Source organism: Carcharhinus amblyrhynchos, chromosome 31, assembly GCF_965287045.1.
Source record: "Carcharhinus amblyrhynchos chromosome 31, sCarAmb.v2.hapA, whole genome shotgun sequence".
Taxonomy (NCBI): Eukaryota; Metazoa; Chordata; class Chondrichthyes; order Carcharhiniformes; family Carcharhinidae; genus Carcharhinus; species Carcharhinus amblyrhynchos.
The window spans coordinates 9,965,602-9,981,213 of NC_137354.1; the positions used below are offsets into that span (position 1 = coordinate 9,965,602).

General features: G+C 45.7%; 1 protein-coding gene across 10 annotated transcripts in view; it reads right to left on the minus strand.

Moving 5' to 3' along the window:
• zmiz1a (zinc finger, MIZ-type containing 1a) overlaps positions 1-15,612 on the minus strand; it is a 407,283-nt gene that overhangs the window by 117,145 nt on the left and 274,526 nt on the right. For 9 of the 10 annotated variants that reach the window (XM_080215834.1, XM_080215832.1, XM_080215829.1 and 6 more), the window contains exon 5: positions 7,349-7,454. In XM_080215834.1, the coding sequence (XP_080071960.1) occupies positions 7,349-7,454 (106 nt within the window). Of the gene's footprint in view, positions 1-7,348; positions 7,455-7,636; positions 7,743-15,612 lie in introns of those variants that run through there. The other variant, XM_080215837.1, reaches the window with a different exon arrangement.

The following is a 15,612-nucleotide window of genomic DNA, read 5'->3' on the forward strand; positions in this document are numbered from 1 at the left end:
TGTGCGTGTCTCTGTATCTGTAACTCCATGTCTGTGTGTCATGTGTCTACGTGTGCCACTCTGTCTGTATCTGTGCACGTGTCTCTGTGCACGTGTATGTGTCTCTGTGCATGTGTGTATGTGTCTCTATATACATGTGTCTGTGCATGTGTATATGTGTCTCTGTGTGCGTGCCATATGAAGGGTCTGCTATGAACTGTAGTTCCCCGACTCTGGCCTCATCTCCCCACTGCCTGATTTGGGCCCCTAACAAAGACAAGGAGGCTGGAAATTTAAATGCAATGCTTGGCAGCGTGACTTCACTGCCTTGCTGGAATCATCACATTAACTATTTCAGCTCTTCTCTATCTGGCTTTACTGCAGCAATGACATGCCCTCACATACAAAAACGCACGGCCACTCGTTAATACTGAACAGAGTGCCAATGAATACAAAGCGGGTAACTCCCGTTTCTCCAGACACCCTTCTAGCTCAGGTTTCAGTGACCTCACGATGCAATGCAGCCAGCTGGAATGTTGTCCAACTTAATGAGAACCAGGGCTCTCGATTTCAGCACATCTGCCCTTTGTGGTGAGTACTTTCTGTCCTGGAATTCAAACACGGTCTCAGCACTGGGAAGGGTGCTGTGGAGTTTACAAATGATGTGTAGGGAGCTGCATTAACTGGAGGGGGCACAAATCTCAAACTGCACTCTGCAGAAGTCCAAAGGAGGAGCTGCTGTTACATTTAGGTGAAGTAGGATTGATGGAGGTTCATGCACAGCCTAGACGTAGACTGAACAAAAACAGATGTGGCATCTAAAGACAGAACAGCACTGTTTGCCTTGGCTTCACTACCCTCAATCGATGCTCAAAATCTCACATCGTTACCCCACCAACTAGCTAAGTGCATCTGCAGCCAAGATCAAGGCATACTTTGGGGAATGAAGAGATAGGAAGGCCATACTGGGAATAAGTTTTGTCAACAATACTTTCTGCAGGAAATAGGGACTCCATGGAGTAAAAACCTGCCTTGGGTGGTCGGGCAAAACTATCTGCCTTTGCCTCCTATTTAATGCCTTTCACTTACAAAAGTCTATCACAGTTTTAAACTTCACCGCTGATTAAGCAACAATCGCCAATTGTGGAACAGAGTTCCAAACTTCAACCATCCTTTGTGCTTTGAAATGTCACCTCAATTCACCCTTCAAAAGGTCTGACTCTAATTTGTAGACCATACCGCACAATCACAGACTCCCCAACTAGCAGAAATAGTTTCTATCTGTTCCGTTTAATGTTTTGAAAACTGATCAAATCAGCCCCTTACCCATCTAAATTCCAGGGAATACAACCTAAGCTTGTTCATTCACTTCTTGTTGCTTATCTGTTTAAAGTTTTTTTTAGTGTTACACAAACAGGCTTACAAAAACACTGCAATGAAGTTACTGCGAAAATCCCTTAGTCGCCACATTCCTGTGCCTGTTCAGGTACACTGAGGGAAAATTTAGCATGCCAATACACCTAATCAGCACGGGAATCAATGTGGGAGGAAACTGGAGCACTTGGAGTAAACCCTCACAGACGTGGGGAGAATGTTCAGACTCTGCACAGAGTGGCTCAAGCTGGGAACCAAGCCCAGGTCCCTGGTGCTGAGAGGCAACAGTGCCAACCTCTGTGCCGCCCAAGGCATCATTCCGATGAATCCTATCAATATATCCCCCCTAAAGGGCAATGCCCAGAACTGCTCACAGTACCCCAAGGTGTGCTTTCACCCTGGTTAATTTGCACACAACCTCAAAAGTGAGATAGCAATGCGGTTAAATCCTGTAAAATGCTTACGAAGCAATTTTGTCACTGAATGTAACAGATCCATTTCTTCATTGTCCTGCTTGTGAAGCCACCCTGTGTTCCCATCCAAGAACTGACTGACAAGTGCCTGCCCCTTTAAATACACTCAGCATAACAATCAAGTGGGACACCGTTTTATTACACAGCAATCACACATATTACAGAATACATGCAAAGCGCACAGTGACATAACCAACATTTATAAAAATCAGATGTTACTACATGCTAACAGGTCTGGTTTTACTCATTCCAAACTAGTTGCTTTGAAATTTATTCTAAACTAACCAAGAGAACTTACGTGAATAAATAATAATCCGCAATCATAGAATCCCTATAGTGCAGAAGGAGGCCATTCGGCCCATCGAGACTGCACTGTCCGCAATCCCACCCAGGCCCTATCCCCATAATCTCTCCTGACACTAAAGGGCAACTTAGCATGGCCAATCAGCCTAACCCGCACATCTTTGAGGTGTGGGAGGAAACTGGAGCACCCAGAGGAAACCCATGCAGACACGGGGAGAACGTGCAGACTCTGCACAGACAATGACCCAAGCCGGGAATTGAACCTGGGTCCCTGGCGCTGTGAGGCAGCAGTGCTACTCACTGTGCCACCGTGCCACCCCAGGGAATTGAACCCATGCCGCCGTTGATGTCATTCTGCATCACAAAACAGTTGTCCAGCCAACTGAGCTAAACAAACCCCCTGAATGTGGCTGCACTTTTCAAGGGAGCTGATAAAAAGTGTTTCAAATGCTAGTTAGGGGAATGTGACATTCCAGGAATAGTGTTATGGGGAGTGTTTTATTGTGGTGATTGTTTGAGGAGGAGGGGAGAATTGTAAATAAACACTGAGATGTTTGAGCTCTGTGGGCCAGACTGGCTGGGCTGTGGGTGACCCGTGGTCTGTTGGTCAGACATCCAACTCATTGGATGTTTCTTTCAGAAATCTGACAAAAGGCACAGGATTAACGCGTCATGATGAAAACAAACCTCAGGCAGTCTGATACTAAAGGCCATAGTGAATCTAGGCTTAGATGACGAGACTGGCACTCTTGCCCCGTCACATGTGCAAACATCACAGGATTGTATGCTAACTCCAACTCGAGCATTTGAACAGTGAGGGCTGAGCAGTGGCACTCAGGCCTTTGCCCAAATACTGCTCTCTCCTTGGACAACCAGGCTCATGGGTGAATCTAATTGGGCAGCTCGACCATTAACTGCCAATCGTGTACCAGGCAGTGCAGTGACACAAAACCACAAAGACAGCACTTTTGCACTCACAGCGCCAGGGACGTGAGTTCAATTCCGGCCTCGGGTCACGGGCTGTGTCGATACGGCACATTCACTCTGTCTGTGTGAGTTTCATAGAATCCTACAGTGCAGAGGAGGCCATTTGGCCCATCAAGTCTGCTCCATCCACAAACCCACCCAGGCCCTAACCCTATGCATTTATCCTAACCAGTCCCCCTGACACTAAGGGGCAATTTAGCATGGCCAATCCACCTAACCCACACATCTTTGGAGTGTGGGAGGAAACCAGAGCACCCAGGGCAAACCCAAGCAGACAGAGGGAGAACATGCAAATTCCACACAGACAGTGACCCGAGGCCAGAATTGAACCCAGGTCCCTGGTGCTGTGAGGCAGCACTGCTAACCACTGTGCCACCGAGTGCTCCAATTTCCTCCCACAGACCAAAGATGTGCAGGTTAGGAGGATTGGCCATGATAAATTGCCCCTTAATGTCCCAAGATACGTAGGTTAGATGGATTAACCATAGGAAATATGTGAGGTTAGGGGATAGGCTGGTGGTGGCTCTGGCTAAGTTACTCTGTCAGAGAGTCAGTGCAGACTTGATGGGCCGAATGGCCTCCTTCTGCACTATCGGGATTCTATGATGCTCGTAATGTAAATTGTACAGGCTCAGCTGTTCTTCAAAGGTCACAGAATTGGTGAGCTTTGCTTTTGCCAAGTTGCCAATGTGGAAATTGGGCAGAGCGACAGGCACAAGGGGCTAATGTGTGGCTAATGTGCTACAATCGTCCATTCTGCAACTGGACAGCAGTAAGTGTGGTACAAATTTCAGTACTCATTCAAAAGTGCAGTGTGGACTAGGAAGGGCTCTTTCTTTGACACATAGAGCACTCTGAAAATGCAACTTGCTGATGTGTTAATGACATAGAACAAGCAACAAGAAAACATACTAGAGATCTGTTACATCAAATACAGTGAAGGTATGTACTGCCTGTATTTCTCTCCTCCATGAGCTTCGCTGTTATAAACTTTGTGAAATAGGCTTCTGCAAAAATTAATTTTACAAATGGAAGTGAAGGAATTTTTTTTACACACTAGATTCCTGCTCCCAGTCCTGAAGGTTAATGATTAATTGTACTATAACAAGTGGGGTTAGGGGATTGTGCTGAATATTATGCGGCACACTTCCTTGTTTAATTTTTTTTTAACCTTCCGGCACTGTCAAACAGTAATCAGTCAGTGATTGCCACTGCTAAGAGGAAGGGAGTCTTCCTCTGCACTCAGTTTTGCATGAGCCCCAACCATAGCACATACTACCCACACAGATAAGGAGTTGTCAGACCCTTTTCAATACATCGCATGAGAGCATGCGCGCACGTGTGTGTGCGCGTGTGCGTGTGTGCGCATGTGGGTTGTATGTGTGTACATGTGCACGTATGTGTGTGCACTTGCATGTGTGTGTATATGTGTGTATGTGTGTATGCTGAGACACAAGGGTCAGTAAGCTGTCTGGCAGTGGAAGGTATTGCAGTGGAATTCCACTCTGTCCTGGCCCAGCTCCCAGGCATACCCCCCAGCAGGGGTCACTAGATATTGATGACGAGCCAGAATCCTCGCCAACCGTTACACTCAGGATAGCTGCACCAAGGGCAATGGCCAATTAACCACCATCGCCAGGGCTAACTCCTCGCCTGCCCTGCACCTCCAGCAGAGATCGGCCACCTCAGTACAGACTGATGACTAGCCCAGAGAACATCCTGACCAGTGAGGCACAATGGATGAAAGCAGAAAATTGCTTTGTCGATTCTTTGAAAAACTGACTTGTTTAAATGGACTAATATTTATCAGCAGTAGTGAGATAAATGGCATTCACTTTCCTTCACTGGCCAACTTTATTCAAATCCAACTGCTGAGGTCAGGGGGCTTTATAAAATTCTGTCAAGGGAAGTGGGCATTGTTGGCTAGGCCAGCATCTAATGCCCATCTCTAATTGCCCTTCAGAAGGTGGTGGTGTGCTGCCTTCTTGAACCGCCGCAGTCCACATGGTGTAGGTACACCCACAAGTGCTATTAGGGAGGATTTTGATTCAGCGACTGCGAAGGAATGGTGATATATTTCCAAGTCAGGATGGTGAGAGCTTTGCAGAGGAACTTTCAGGTGGTGATGTTCCCATGTTTCTGCTGCCCTTGTCCTTCTAGATAGGATCATAGAATAGAATCCCTACAGTGCAGAAGGAGGTCATGGCCTGTTGGCCTGAACCAACAACAATCCCACCCAGGCCCTATCCCCATAATCTCATGTATTTACCCTGCTAATCACCTTGACATTAAGGGTCAACTTAACATGGCCAATTAACCTAACCTGCACACGTTTGGAGTGTGGGAGGAAACTGGAGCACCCAGAGGAAACCCACGCAGATACAGGGAGAACATGCAAACTCTACACAGTCACCCAAGGTCGATATTGAACCTGGGTCCCTGGCGTTGTGAGGTAGCAGTGCTAAACACTGTGCCGTCGTGTCACCCTTGGTAGATGGTCGAGGTCATGGGGTGGAAGGTTCTGCTGAAGGTGCTTTGGGGAGTTTCTGTGGCAAACTTTGTAGATGGCATACACTGCTGTTGTGTGCCAGTAATGGGAGAAGTCAATATTGAAGGTGGTGGTTACCGTGTTGATCAAGGGGGGCTGCTTTGTCCAGGGTGGTGTTGAGCTTCTCAAGTGGTGTTGGAACTGCATTCATTCAGGCAAATGGAGAGTTTTCCATTACACTCCTGACTTGTGTCTTGTAGATGGTGGGCATGCTTTGGAGAATCAAAAGGTGAGTTACTTGCCACTGCATTCCTAGCCTCTGACCTGCTCTTGTAGCCGCAATACTACTGGCACCAAGACTTGCTGATGTACACAAACATAACAGTGCTTGGAGAACATTAGCAGCAGCATTCAGCAAGTGATCCTTTGTATTAGTTGGGCTTCCACTAAATACATGTGCAAGTTAAGAGTCAAGCTGGCAAATCAAGAAGTAGCAATCAAAATGGGGGAAAGATTAAGATTCTGGGTCCACAAAAAAGAGAAATAGTGGCTGCTTCCTGAGTTGTGTAGCATGCAATGATTCAACGTGAACTTTAATCAACTGTTTTTATTGCCCTCAGAATGTTTCCACTGCTGGTTGGTGAATCATTGTGGACAAGTGACAGTGAGTGACAGTGAATGATGACTGACATCGATGATAATTGACTGTGCAGTTTTGCAGGCGTGAGAGAAAGAAGCGCAAGTTGGCCACTCTAGTGACAAAATACAGGGCTAAGTCTCAAGGTCATAGGGTCAAGGGCTTTGATGTGGTTTAAAAAAAATGCTCATCCTGTAAGGGACGGTTTGCGTTGTGCCAGTTTTACCCTGCAGGCAATTTACGTCCTGCTCCCTCTTCAGAGGGCAGAGGCACTCACTCAGGGCTACAAAACCAATTGAGCAGATGACAAAGTCTTCACCAGGCAGCAGTGTAGGCATTTCTCAGCAAATTGAAATGGGCAGTTTTGTTTCTTTAAAATGTACAAGAACAAGTTTCCTCTGCAATTGACTACTTTAAAAGGAACACCTAGACTTGATGCTTACATAACAGACATTGCACAACACTGACATTGTTCCATTCTCACAGCGCTACGAGGCTACGGCAAATGTCGGCAAAATAAATGTGGGCAGCCAACCGAAGGACTTCACTCTCTTGTGACCCAAGCTAAATAATCCCAAAGCAAAGTGTTCTTTAATTGTGTGTGTGTGTGTGTGTGCGCGCGTGTGTGTGTGTGTGCGCGCACGCACACACACATGTACATATGTTGGGCTTGTGCACATGTGTGCACGCACATGCATATGAGCATTCATGTGTGTCATCTGTATCTGTTTTCACAGCAATCAACAGGGATAACACATTCTAGTCCATTCAACAAGCAATTGATTTGACATGATATATTCACCAGCAAGTTTCTGGCTGAATTTCTTGATCCATGAATCCTGATTAATAAAATGCCAGAGGACTGGAGCAACCAAGAATCTTGGCACCTCAGGATTGGCCCAGAACACCATGAATTTGATACACAGAGAGTTGAAATTATTCAAAGTAACTTGGGGGGGGGGAGGGCAAGGAAAAATGGCTACGTTTTAAATACATCTCAGCCATTTTACACAAAAGGCAATATTTATTTTAAGGTAAGTCTTGTTTGAGGGAGGAAGGAGGGGGATACCTTGCAGATCTACAGAAAACACAAATACTTTTTCCTACCTGCTGATTTTGGAGTGAACTTGTCTCTGTTTGCAGCACATACAGCCAGCAGCCTATATCCGAGATCCAAGTCAAAACCTTGTTGAGCGGCTACCCTGCTGACAACCTAGGCCAAAAAAAACACAGCACACCATTGACTCTGAGAAACACATAGCAGGGTACAATACACAAATGTCAGGATATGGGAGAAAAGGGACAATTGCATCTGTCCCATCGCAACTGTTTGGAGTCAAAAGAAAAAACTATGAGCAAACAGATTAATCAACATATTTTGTACACTCCTCACACCTTTCCTTGGGGAGTTTTGTGTTTTGAACTGCCTCTGACTATCGCTTTACTTCACGGCAGTGCAGAAACACTGTAAGTATGCTTCAGGCTTGCATCTCACACACAAACTGGGCTTTCAGCCAAGTCTGATTGAAAAGCTCCCTCATTTTCTCGTGGCGAGCCACATTCAATGGGTTCATCATTAACACATCCTGCTTGAGGTGGACCACTTCAACTGACTTGAACACCAGTGTCGACAGGAACTTTCTGCATTAAAGAAGTGACGTTGAGGGGAGGCGCATATTGATTCCAGCCCCCCCCCCCCCCACCTCCCCCCCCCCCCCACCTCCCACAATCCACGTAAAAGGACCCGATTTTTGGGAGAGCTGGCACCAAACTTCTGTTGGATCTCCACTGCTGTTGAAACACAAGGAGCTGGATTGGCAGTCTTTTAGCCAAGGGAATCGGGTCTCCAACGGGATTTACATGGATGATAAATTTTGCCTCGGAAAAGCAGCCAGCATAATTAAGGACCTCACACACCCCAGACATTCTCTCTTCCACCTTCTTCCATTGGAAAAGATGCAGAAGTCTGAGGTCACATACCAACTACTCAAGAACAGCTTAATCCCTGCTGCCATCAGACTTTTGGATGGACCTATCTCACATTACGTTGATCTTTCTCTACACCCTAGCTACGTCTGTAACACTACATTCTGCACTCTCTATGAATGGTATGCTTTGTCTGTAACGCGTGCAAGAAACAGTACTTTTCACTGTATGCCAACACGTGACAATAATAAATCAAATCAGATCAGGGGAGTGAAAACTGGAGATCACTGGTCTCTGAGCGCCCAACCTCTTGGCTATTTCAGAACAAAGTAACAAGGCCTGTTGATTCGAAACGCTTAAAGCCAAGACAGTCAAAGAACAAAGAGCAAAGAAAATTACAGCACATGGACAGGCCCTTTGGCCCTCAAAGCCTGCACTGACCATGCTGCCCAACTGAATTAAGGCCTCCTATCCTTCTCAGGATCATATCCTCTGCTGTCATCGTATTAATGTACTTGTCAAGGCATCCTTGAAAGAGCAGAAGTCCATCAGGCATGGCTCAGTTTGCAGCACTCTCTCACCTGAGCCAGGCGACTGTGGGCTCAAATCCCACTCCAGTAACCCAAGTACAAAGTCTAAGCTGACACTCTCAGGGCAGTATTGAGAAAGTGTTGCATTGCTGGAGGTGCCACTTTTGGATAAGATGCTCAACCAGGTCTCCCTGCAAGATGTTAAAGGATCACGGCATAATTTCAAAAGCAGCAGGGCTGTTCTCCCCAGTGCCCCAGCCAATATTTACCTCTCAGCCAACATCACATTATCTGGCCATTAGGCTCATTGCTGCACTTGGGGCCATGCTGTGCACAAATTGGCTTCTGTGCTTCTTCCTTTACAACAGTAATTATCCTCCGATAAAAGGAGACTTCATTGGCTGTAAAGTGTTTTGCGACGGCTTGAAAAGTACCATAAAACAAATCAAATCTTTTTTTCTTTTTTTTAGAAAAGGGGCGTTAATCCAAAATAGATTCTTTTGCCTTAAACCCTCGGGGATGTTCTACAGTGATGTGGATTAGATTGATCTCGAACGACTATTTAAAGCCAGCCCTTTCATTCATACTTAGAGCTTAATCCCTGAAAACAATCACATGATTTGCTTTTCACAGCCTGTCTTCAGCTACACTTACACAAAACCAGGTCCAGCTCAGACACGGACAATGAGCATATCCTCCCTTGTGTATGTGCAAAAGGGCTGGAAAGTCCCTTATTTCAGAGACACATCATACATCTTCTTTCCGCTCTGTTGAAGACAGAGACTTCAAGCTCATCTTGTCTGAATGGGTTAACAGCTGCCCTGGCTGCAAGCTGAGGATAGAATCCCTACAGTGCAGGAGGAGGCTATTCAGCCCATTGAATCTGCACCCAGCCCCTGAAAGAGCACTATCTAGGCCCATTCCTTCCCCCATTCTATACCTGTAACCTCAGGCATTAATCATGGCCAATCCCCCTAATTGCACATCTTTGGACACTAAGGGACAATTTAACATGGCCAATCCACCTAACCTGCACATCTTTGGACATCAAGGGACAATTCAGCATGGCCAATCCACCCAGCCTGCATGTCTTTGGACATTAAGGGACAATTTGGCATGACCCATCCCCCTAACCTGCACCTCTTTGGACACTAAGGGACAATTTAGCACAGCCAATCCACCTAACCTGAATGTCTTTTAGACTGTGGGAGGGAACTGGAGCACCTGGAGGAAACCCTTGCAGATACGGAGAGAAAGTGTAGGTTCCACACGGATAGTCACCCAAGGCTGGAATTGAATTCAGTTGCCTGGTGTGTAAGGCAGCAGTGCTAAACACTCTGCAGCTCCAGAGACCCACCAGATGGAAGTTTGAAAAATAACATTTGCTGTGTGGAAGACCTTCCCACTCACCATACTTAGACCATTCCCGGGCAGCCAGCAGCACACCCAAAACCTCCCCATACTCCCCACCACCAGATCTGGCAGGACCCTGGGGCACCTTGTATCCTAACTGGTGAAAATCAGTTACCTATCAGAAGAAAGATAGTACTATACATTTCAGGCAGACAGAACTTCAGTTTGACATATTATCCAGAAGATGGCACCTCTGACAATGCAATATTCCCTCAGTTTTGCACTGGAAGTGTCGGCCTAGACTTTGTGCTCAAGTCTTTGGAGTGGGGTTTGAACCCACAACCTTCTCATTCAGGAGTAAGTGTGCCACCAACTGGGCCGTGGCTGACGCCATAATTAAATGGGTTACATTGGCTTTTTGCTCTTAAGTCTGTGAACAGGCATTGTGATGTTGTCCAAGAGGAGGTTCACTCAGAAAGCAGTAATCCCTAGTTGACACTATTTAGCTTTCTGCCACCTGTATAATTCCTGCTGGAGACCTGATTTCTTTGACTAAAAGGTTGCAAAACTGATTCTTTGCTTTCTGTTGGCAGTGGTGAGACCTAACCAAACTTCAAGATGCCTAAAAACCTGAAACTTCAGTGATGCTAGGTCTCCAAATATTATACCATTTACAAGGATGGCTGCAGTATGTGACTTCCCGCAATAGAAAACACCAGGAGACATTGCAGTGAAGTGCGCGGGACAGAAACAGTTATATATTTTAGCCAGCGACATTTAGAATTAGAACTGCACAGTCTGTTAAAGATGAATCCTTCAATATCGCTTCTGAATTGACTCTCTCTGCTGGTTCATGTGTGCATGGTAGCCTCAAGTGAGAAAATACACAATGCAACTTTCAATACACTACAAATCGCAGCCATGTTCCTGAAGTGGGCAACCTAGAGGAGGATCCATTCATGGCTTTTCCTGATTGGCACACAGAAATGGAAATTCATCAATAAATACTGAACAATATCAAAATCTGGTCAGAATGATGGGGTCCCCGGAGTACCAGTTTGAATATATGGATGGTGGAGCAAGGACTTGGGAATTAATGCCTTCTTGCCATCCACCCAAATATCTATTGCTCACGTATTCTCCAACTGGATATTTAAGTTGGACTTGAGATATTCAGTCAATGCTCTTGGACAGGATGGAGGGGAGCCTCTGTACAATTTCTCAATCAAAGTCACCCACCAAGGTTTAGGTGCCAGTGCAATCTGTGTCCTCCAATAACCTCATCTAAAAAAAATACTTCCAACCAGCTAACAATGCCTCCTGCTTCCACTTCCCAACCTCCAAACACTTGCTCACTCTGGGGAGATGATGGCGGAGGAGCTCCCTCTCCCAGTCTGTACTCGGTGCTTGCCCAGTGCCCAGGACAGCCAGCTGTTCAAATTTTTTTAAACTCATTCACAGGACATGAACATTGCTGGCTGGGCCAGCGTTTATCGCCCATTCCTAGTTGCCCAAGAGCAGTTGAGAGTCACCCACATTGCTGTGACTCAGGAGTCACATGTAGGCCAGACCAGATAAGGACGGCAGATTTCCTTCCCTAAAGGACATTAGTAAACCAGATGGGTTTTTCTGACAATCAACAATGGTTTCATGGTCATCAGTACATTCTTAATTCCAGATATATTTTATTGAATTTAAATTTCACCTTCTGCTGTGGCGGGATTCTAACCCGGGTCCCCAGAACATTAGCTGAGTTTCTGGATTAACAATCTAGCGATAACATCACTTGACCATCACCTCCAACAAATTAAACTGAAGCCAGATTGTGAAAACATTTCAGGCTTTTTGCTGGCACCAGCAGGCAGTTGGTGCAATCTCTTTGCCCCTACTTCCTGCCCCAGTATAAAGCGACATGTAAAGAAACAGCAAGGAGGGTGTTCCTTTCATCTTCAGTGTAACTTAAAAGGTTATCAATTCTTGGTATGCACTAGAATATACAAACTCAGTTACTGCATCTCAAACAGTATAACCTGTGCACCGACAGCTTAAAGGTTTTTGTGTATGGTTTAACAGCAAGACAGGGCTTGACAGAAGATTGACGAGTTCCTGATCTCAGTCCCAGGAGGATTGGCAGGGCACTTCTCTATAGAGAGAAGAGGGAAATCCAGTCCTCACTAATCCAGCATGCTCCATAAGTGGGCAGTACAGTCAAGTCACTGTGGCTGGCACATTGGCATGGTGGTTAGCACTGCTGCCTCACAGAGCCAGGGACCCGGGTTCAATTCCCAGCTTGGGTCAGCGTCTGTGTGGAGTTTGCACATTCTCCCCGTGTTTGCATGGGTTTCCTCCAGGTGCTCCGGTTTCCTCCCACAGTCTGAAAAATGTGCTGGTTAGATGCATTAACCTGAACAGGAGTCAGAATGTGGCGACTAGGGAAATTCTACAGTAACTTCATTGCAGTGTTAATGTAAGCCTTGTGACTAATAAATAAACTTTACTTTAAGTCAGGAGCTCCATTGGTGGGACTCACTGTCCCCTTTAATGCACCCAGAGCATACATGTTCCAGTCACTCTCTGTCAAACTGGAGACTAATTCCAAGGCAGATTGTGCTGATTTGACCATCAGTGGAAACAGCCATGGTAGCATTGCAGGTCTTGCGGTTTGCTGGCACAGTGGTTAGCACTGCTGCCTCACAGCACCAGGGACCTGGGCTCAATTCCCACCTTGGGTCACTGTCTGTGTGGATCTGCATGTTCTCCTCGTGTCTGTGTGGGTTTCCTCCGGGCGCTCTGGTTTCCTCCCACGGTCCAAAGATGTGCTAAATTAACCCTTAGTGTCCTGAGATGTGATAGGTTAGAGGGATTAGCATGGTAACTAAGCGGGGATAGGGCTGGGTGGGATTAGTGTCAGTGCAGACGATTTGGGCCGAATGGTCTCCTTCTGCACTGTAGGGATTCTATGATTCTGTTATTTTTGGGATTGTGGAACACCAGCTTGCCTTCAAGACGTATCTCAGAATAAAGTGAGGGCCTTGAAGGAGGTCCTGTGGCACAATGGGCAGCTTCACTGCCTTTGAGCCCAAAACTCTGGGTTCAAGTCCCATTCAAGGACCAGAAGGAGCAGCACAAAACAGTTCAAACAAGTTGATAATCAGCCTGCTCATCCTTCCTGTTGGGCAGTAGCAGAGAAAAATGCAAGTGAAGATAGCAAAAAGATAAACCACCCCCGAATACAATAAGGAAAGGACTTGATGCTCAAACAAAAGCGAGACTGGAGAAAGAGCTGGACTGTGGTTGAATATTCCCAATGATTAAAAATGAACATTCAGCATTGTGGCTGCTTTTCCCAAATATATTTAGCATTGACTGGGAAACACAAGGAAGAAAACAATAAAAAGATTTGTTGGCTGTGCAATATGAAGCAAGGTGCAAAAGATTCACATCAGAGTCAGTGCAGATTTGATGGGCTGAATGGCCCCCTTCTGCACTGTTGGCATTATATTACCAGGATGCTACCAGGACTTGATGGTTTGAATTGTAAGGAAAGGCTGGATAGACTGAAACTTTTTTCTCTGCAGCGTAGGAGGCTGAGGGGTGATCTTATAGAGGTCTTTAAAATAATGAGGGGCATAGATCAGCTAGATAGTCAATATCTTTTCCCAAAGGTAGGCGAGTCTAAAGCTAAAGGGCAAAGGTTTAAGGTGAGAGGGGAGAGATACAAAAGGGTCCAGACAGGCAATTTTTCACACAGAGGGTAGTGAGTGTCTGGAGTGAGCTGCCAGAGGTAGTAGTAGAGATGAGTACAATTTTGTCTTTTAAAAAGCATTAAGACAGTTACATGGGTAAGATGGGTATAGAGGGATATGGGTCAAACACAGGCAATTGGGAATGTCATGGTTGTTAAAAAAGGGCAGTATGGACAAGTTGGGCTGAAGGGCCTGTTTCTGTGCTATAAACCTCTATGACTCAATGACTCTATATAGTTCATATTAAATATGCGGAGCTGGTTTGAATGTCCTGTTTCTGCACTGTAATATTCTACGTAATGTTACAAGCTGCAAGAACATAGTCAGCTCTCTGGGTTTAATAGGCACCTTCCTTTCAGACACTGAGCCTCAAAGTATCATTCCTCATGTCTGCAGTTTGCTAGCTCACATTAGTAAGCAAAACTCGGTTCAATTTGGGCTGTAATCCAATGACCAAAAAGACCTGTTTGGGCAGGAGTGTAGAAAAATGCTACCATCAGCGTCAGCAAGCCCTCAGCATGTTGGAGATGCAAAAAGTTCACCAAAATGAAGTTTTAAACTTCTGAATAAGTGAAGAAAATGCATGGCTTGCACAATCTTACTGTAATTTATTCTACAGGGGATTGAAACTGCTGCAGAAACTAAGAAAGCAGTTTCACTGCAGAGCCCATCGCATGTTCCTATTTATCCTCAAGCTCTAACAAAGTCAGAAGTGATTAGGAACTTTCTCCCGAGCCTTTGGTCTCACTGACACTCCTGGAATAGGATTCATTGCTTCCCTGCTGCCACTACCTCCTCCAGGCAGTTTCTATTCCTTTCCAAATTGACTGCAGGGTTGAATAATTAGAAAAGAATCTGCCTCCTTTGCACTCTGAGGTCTTCGTTAGTCGTGCTTGCATCGAGTTGTGGTGGAGCCCTGGGGCCTACTTGTTCCCAACACACATCTTCCACAGCTAGGCATAATCATTAGATTCACTACTACTGGGAAGAAACAATTGGTGGCGGCGGCGGGGGTGGGGGGGTGTTGGTGGTGGTGGTGGAGGAGTGTGTGTGTGTGTGTGTGTGTGTGTGTGTCTGCTGGAGACGCCACTTTAGGATGAGATATTAAACCAAAGCCTCATCCTTCTTTTTACTGGGCCCCAAAAGAATCCATGACAACATTTTAAAGGAGCGTCAAAGAGTTATCCGCAGTGTCCTGGCCGTAACTTATTCCCTAATCAATATCACCAAAACAGATTGTTTGGCCATTATTATATTGCTGTGTGTGGAATCTTGCTGCGTGCAAATTGGCTGCCGTGCCGCCCAAATTACAATGGTGAGCTCGCTTTGACCGATGTCATTTGCTGTAAAGCGATTTGGGACTTCTAAGGTGCTATGCAAATGCAGGCACCTCCTATCCCTTTATAAATAAACAAGGACAACAGCATGTATATAGCAAGGTAGCAAAAACCTTTCAAAATGCTCCGCGTTATTGGAGAAAGGCTGACACCGAGTCAAACAATGCCATGTTAAGGCAGATGATCAAAAGCTCGAATAGAACTGGTTTATAGGAGTGATTGAAAGGAGGAAAGATAGAGTTGGAGAGATTGTCACGTTTAGAGAAGGAATTCCAAAGCTCAGGGGCTTGGCAATGGTGGAGTGATGGAAATCGTGAATTGCCAAGAGGCCAGATTTACCTTCCATCAACTTAACCCGCTTTACCAAACTATTCTTAGATAACTCTGTGGGAGCAAAAAAAATGTTCAACGACTCCACGGGACAAATCCAACTTCCATCTGTTTTCATTAAGCCATACTGACATAGAGCACATTCTTTT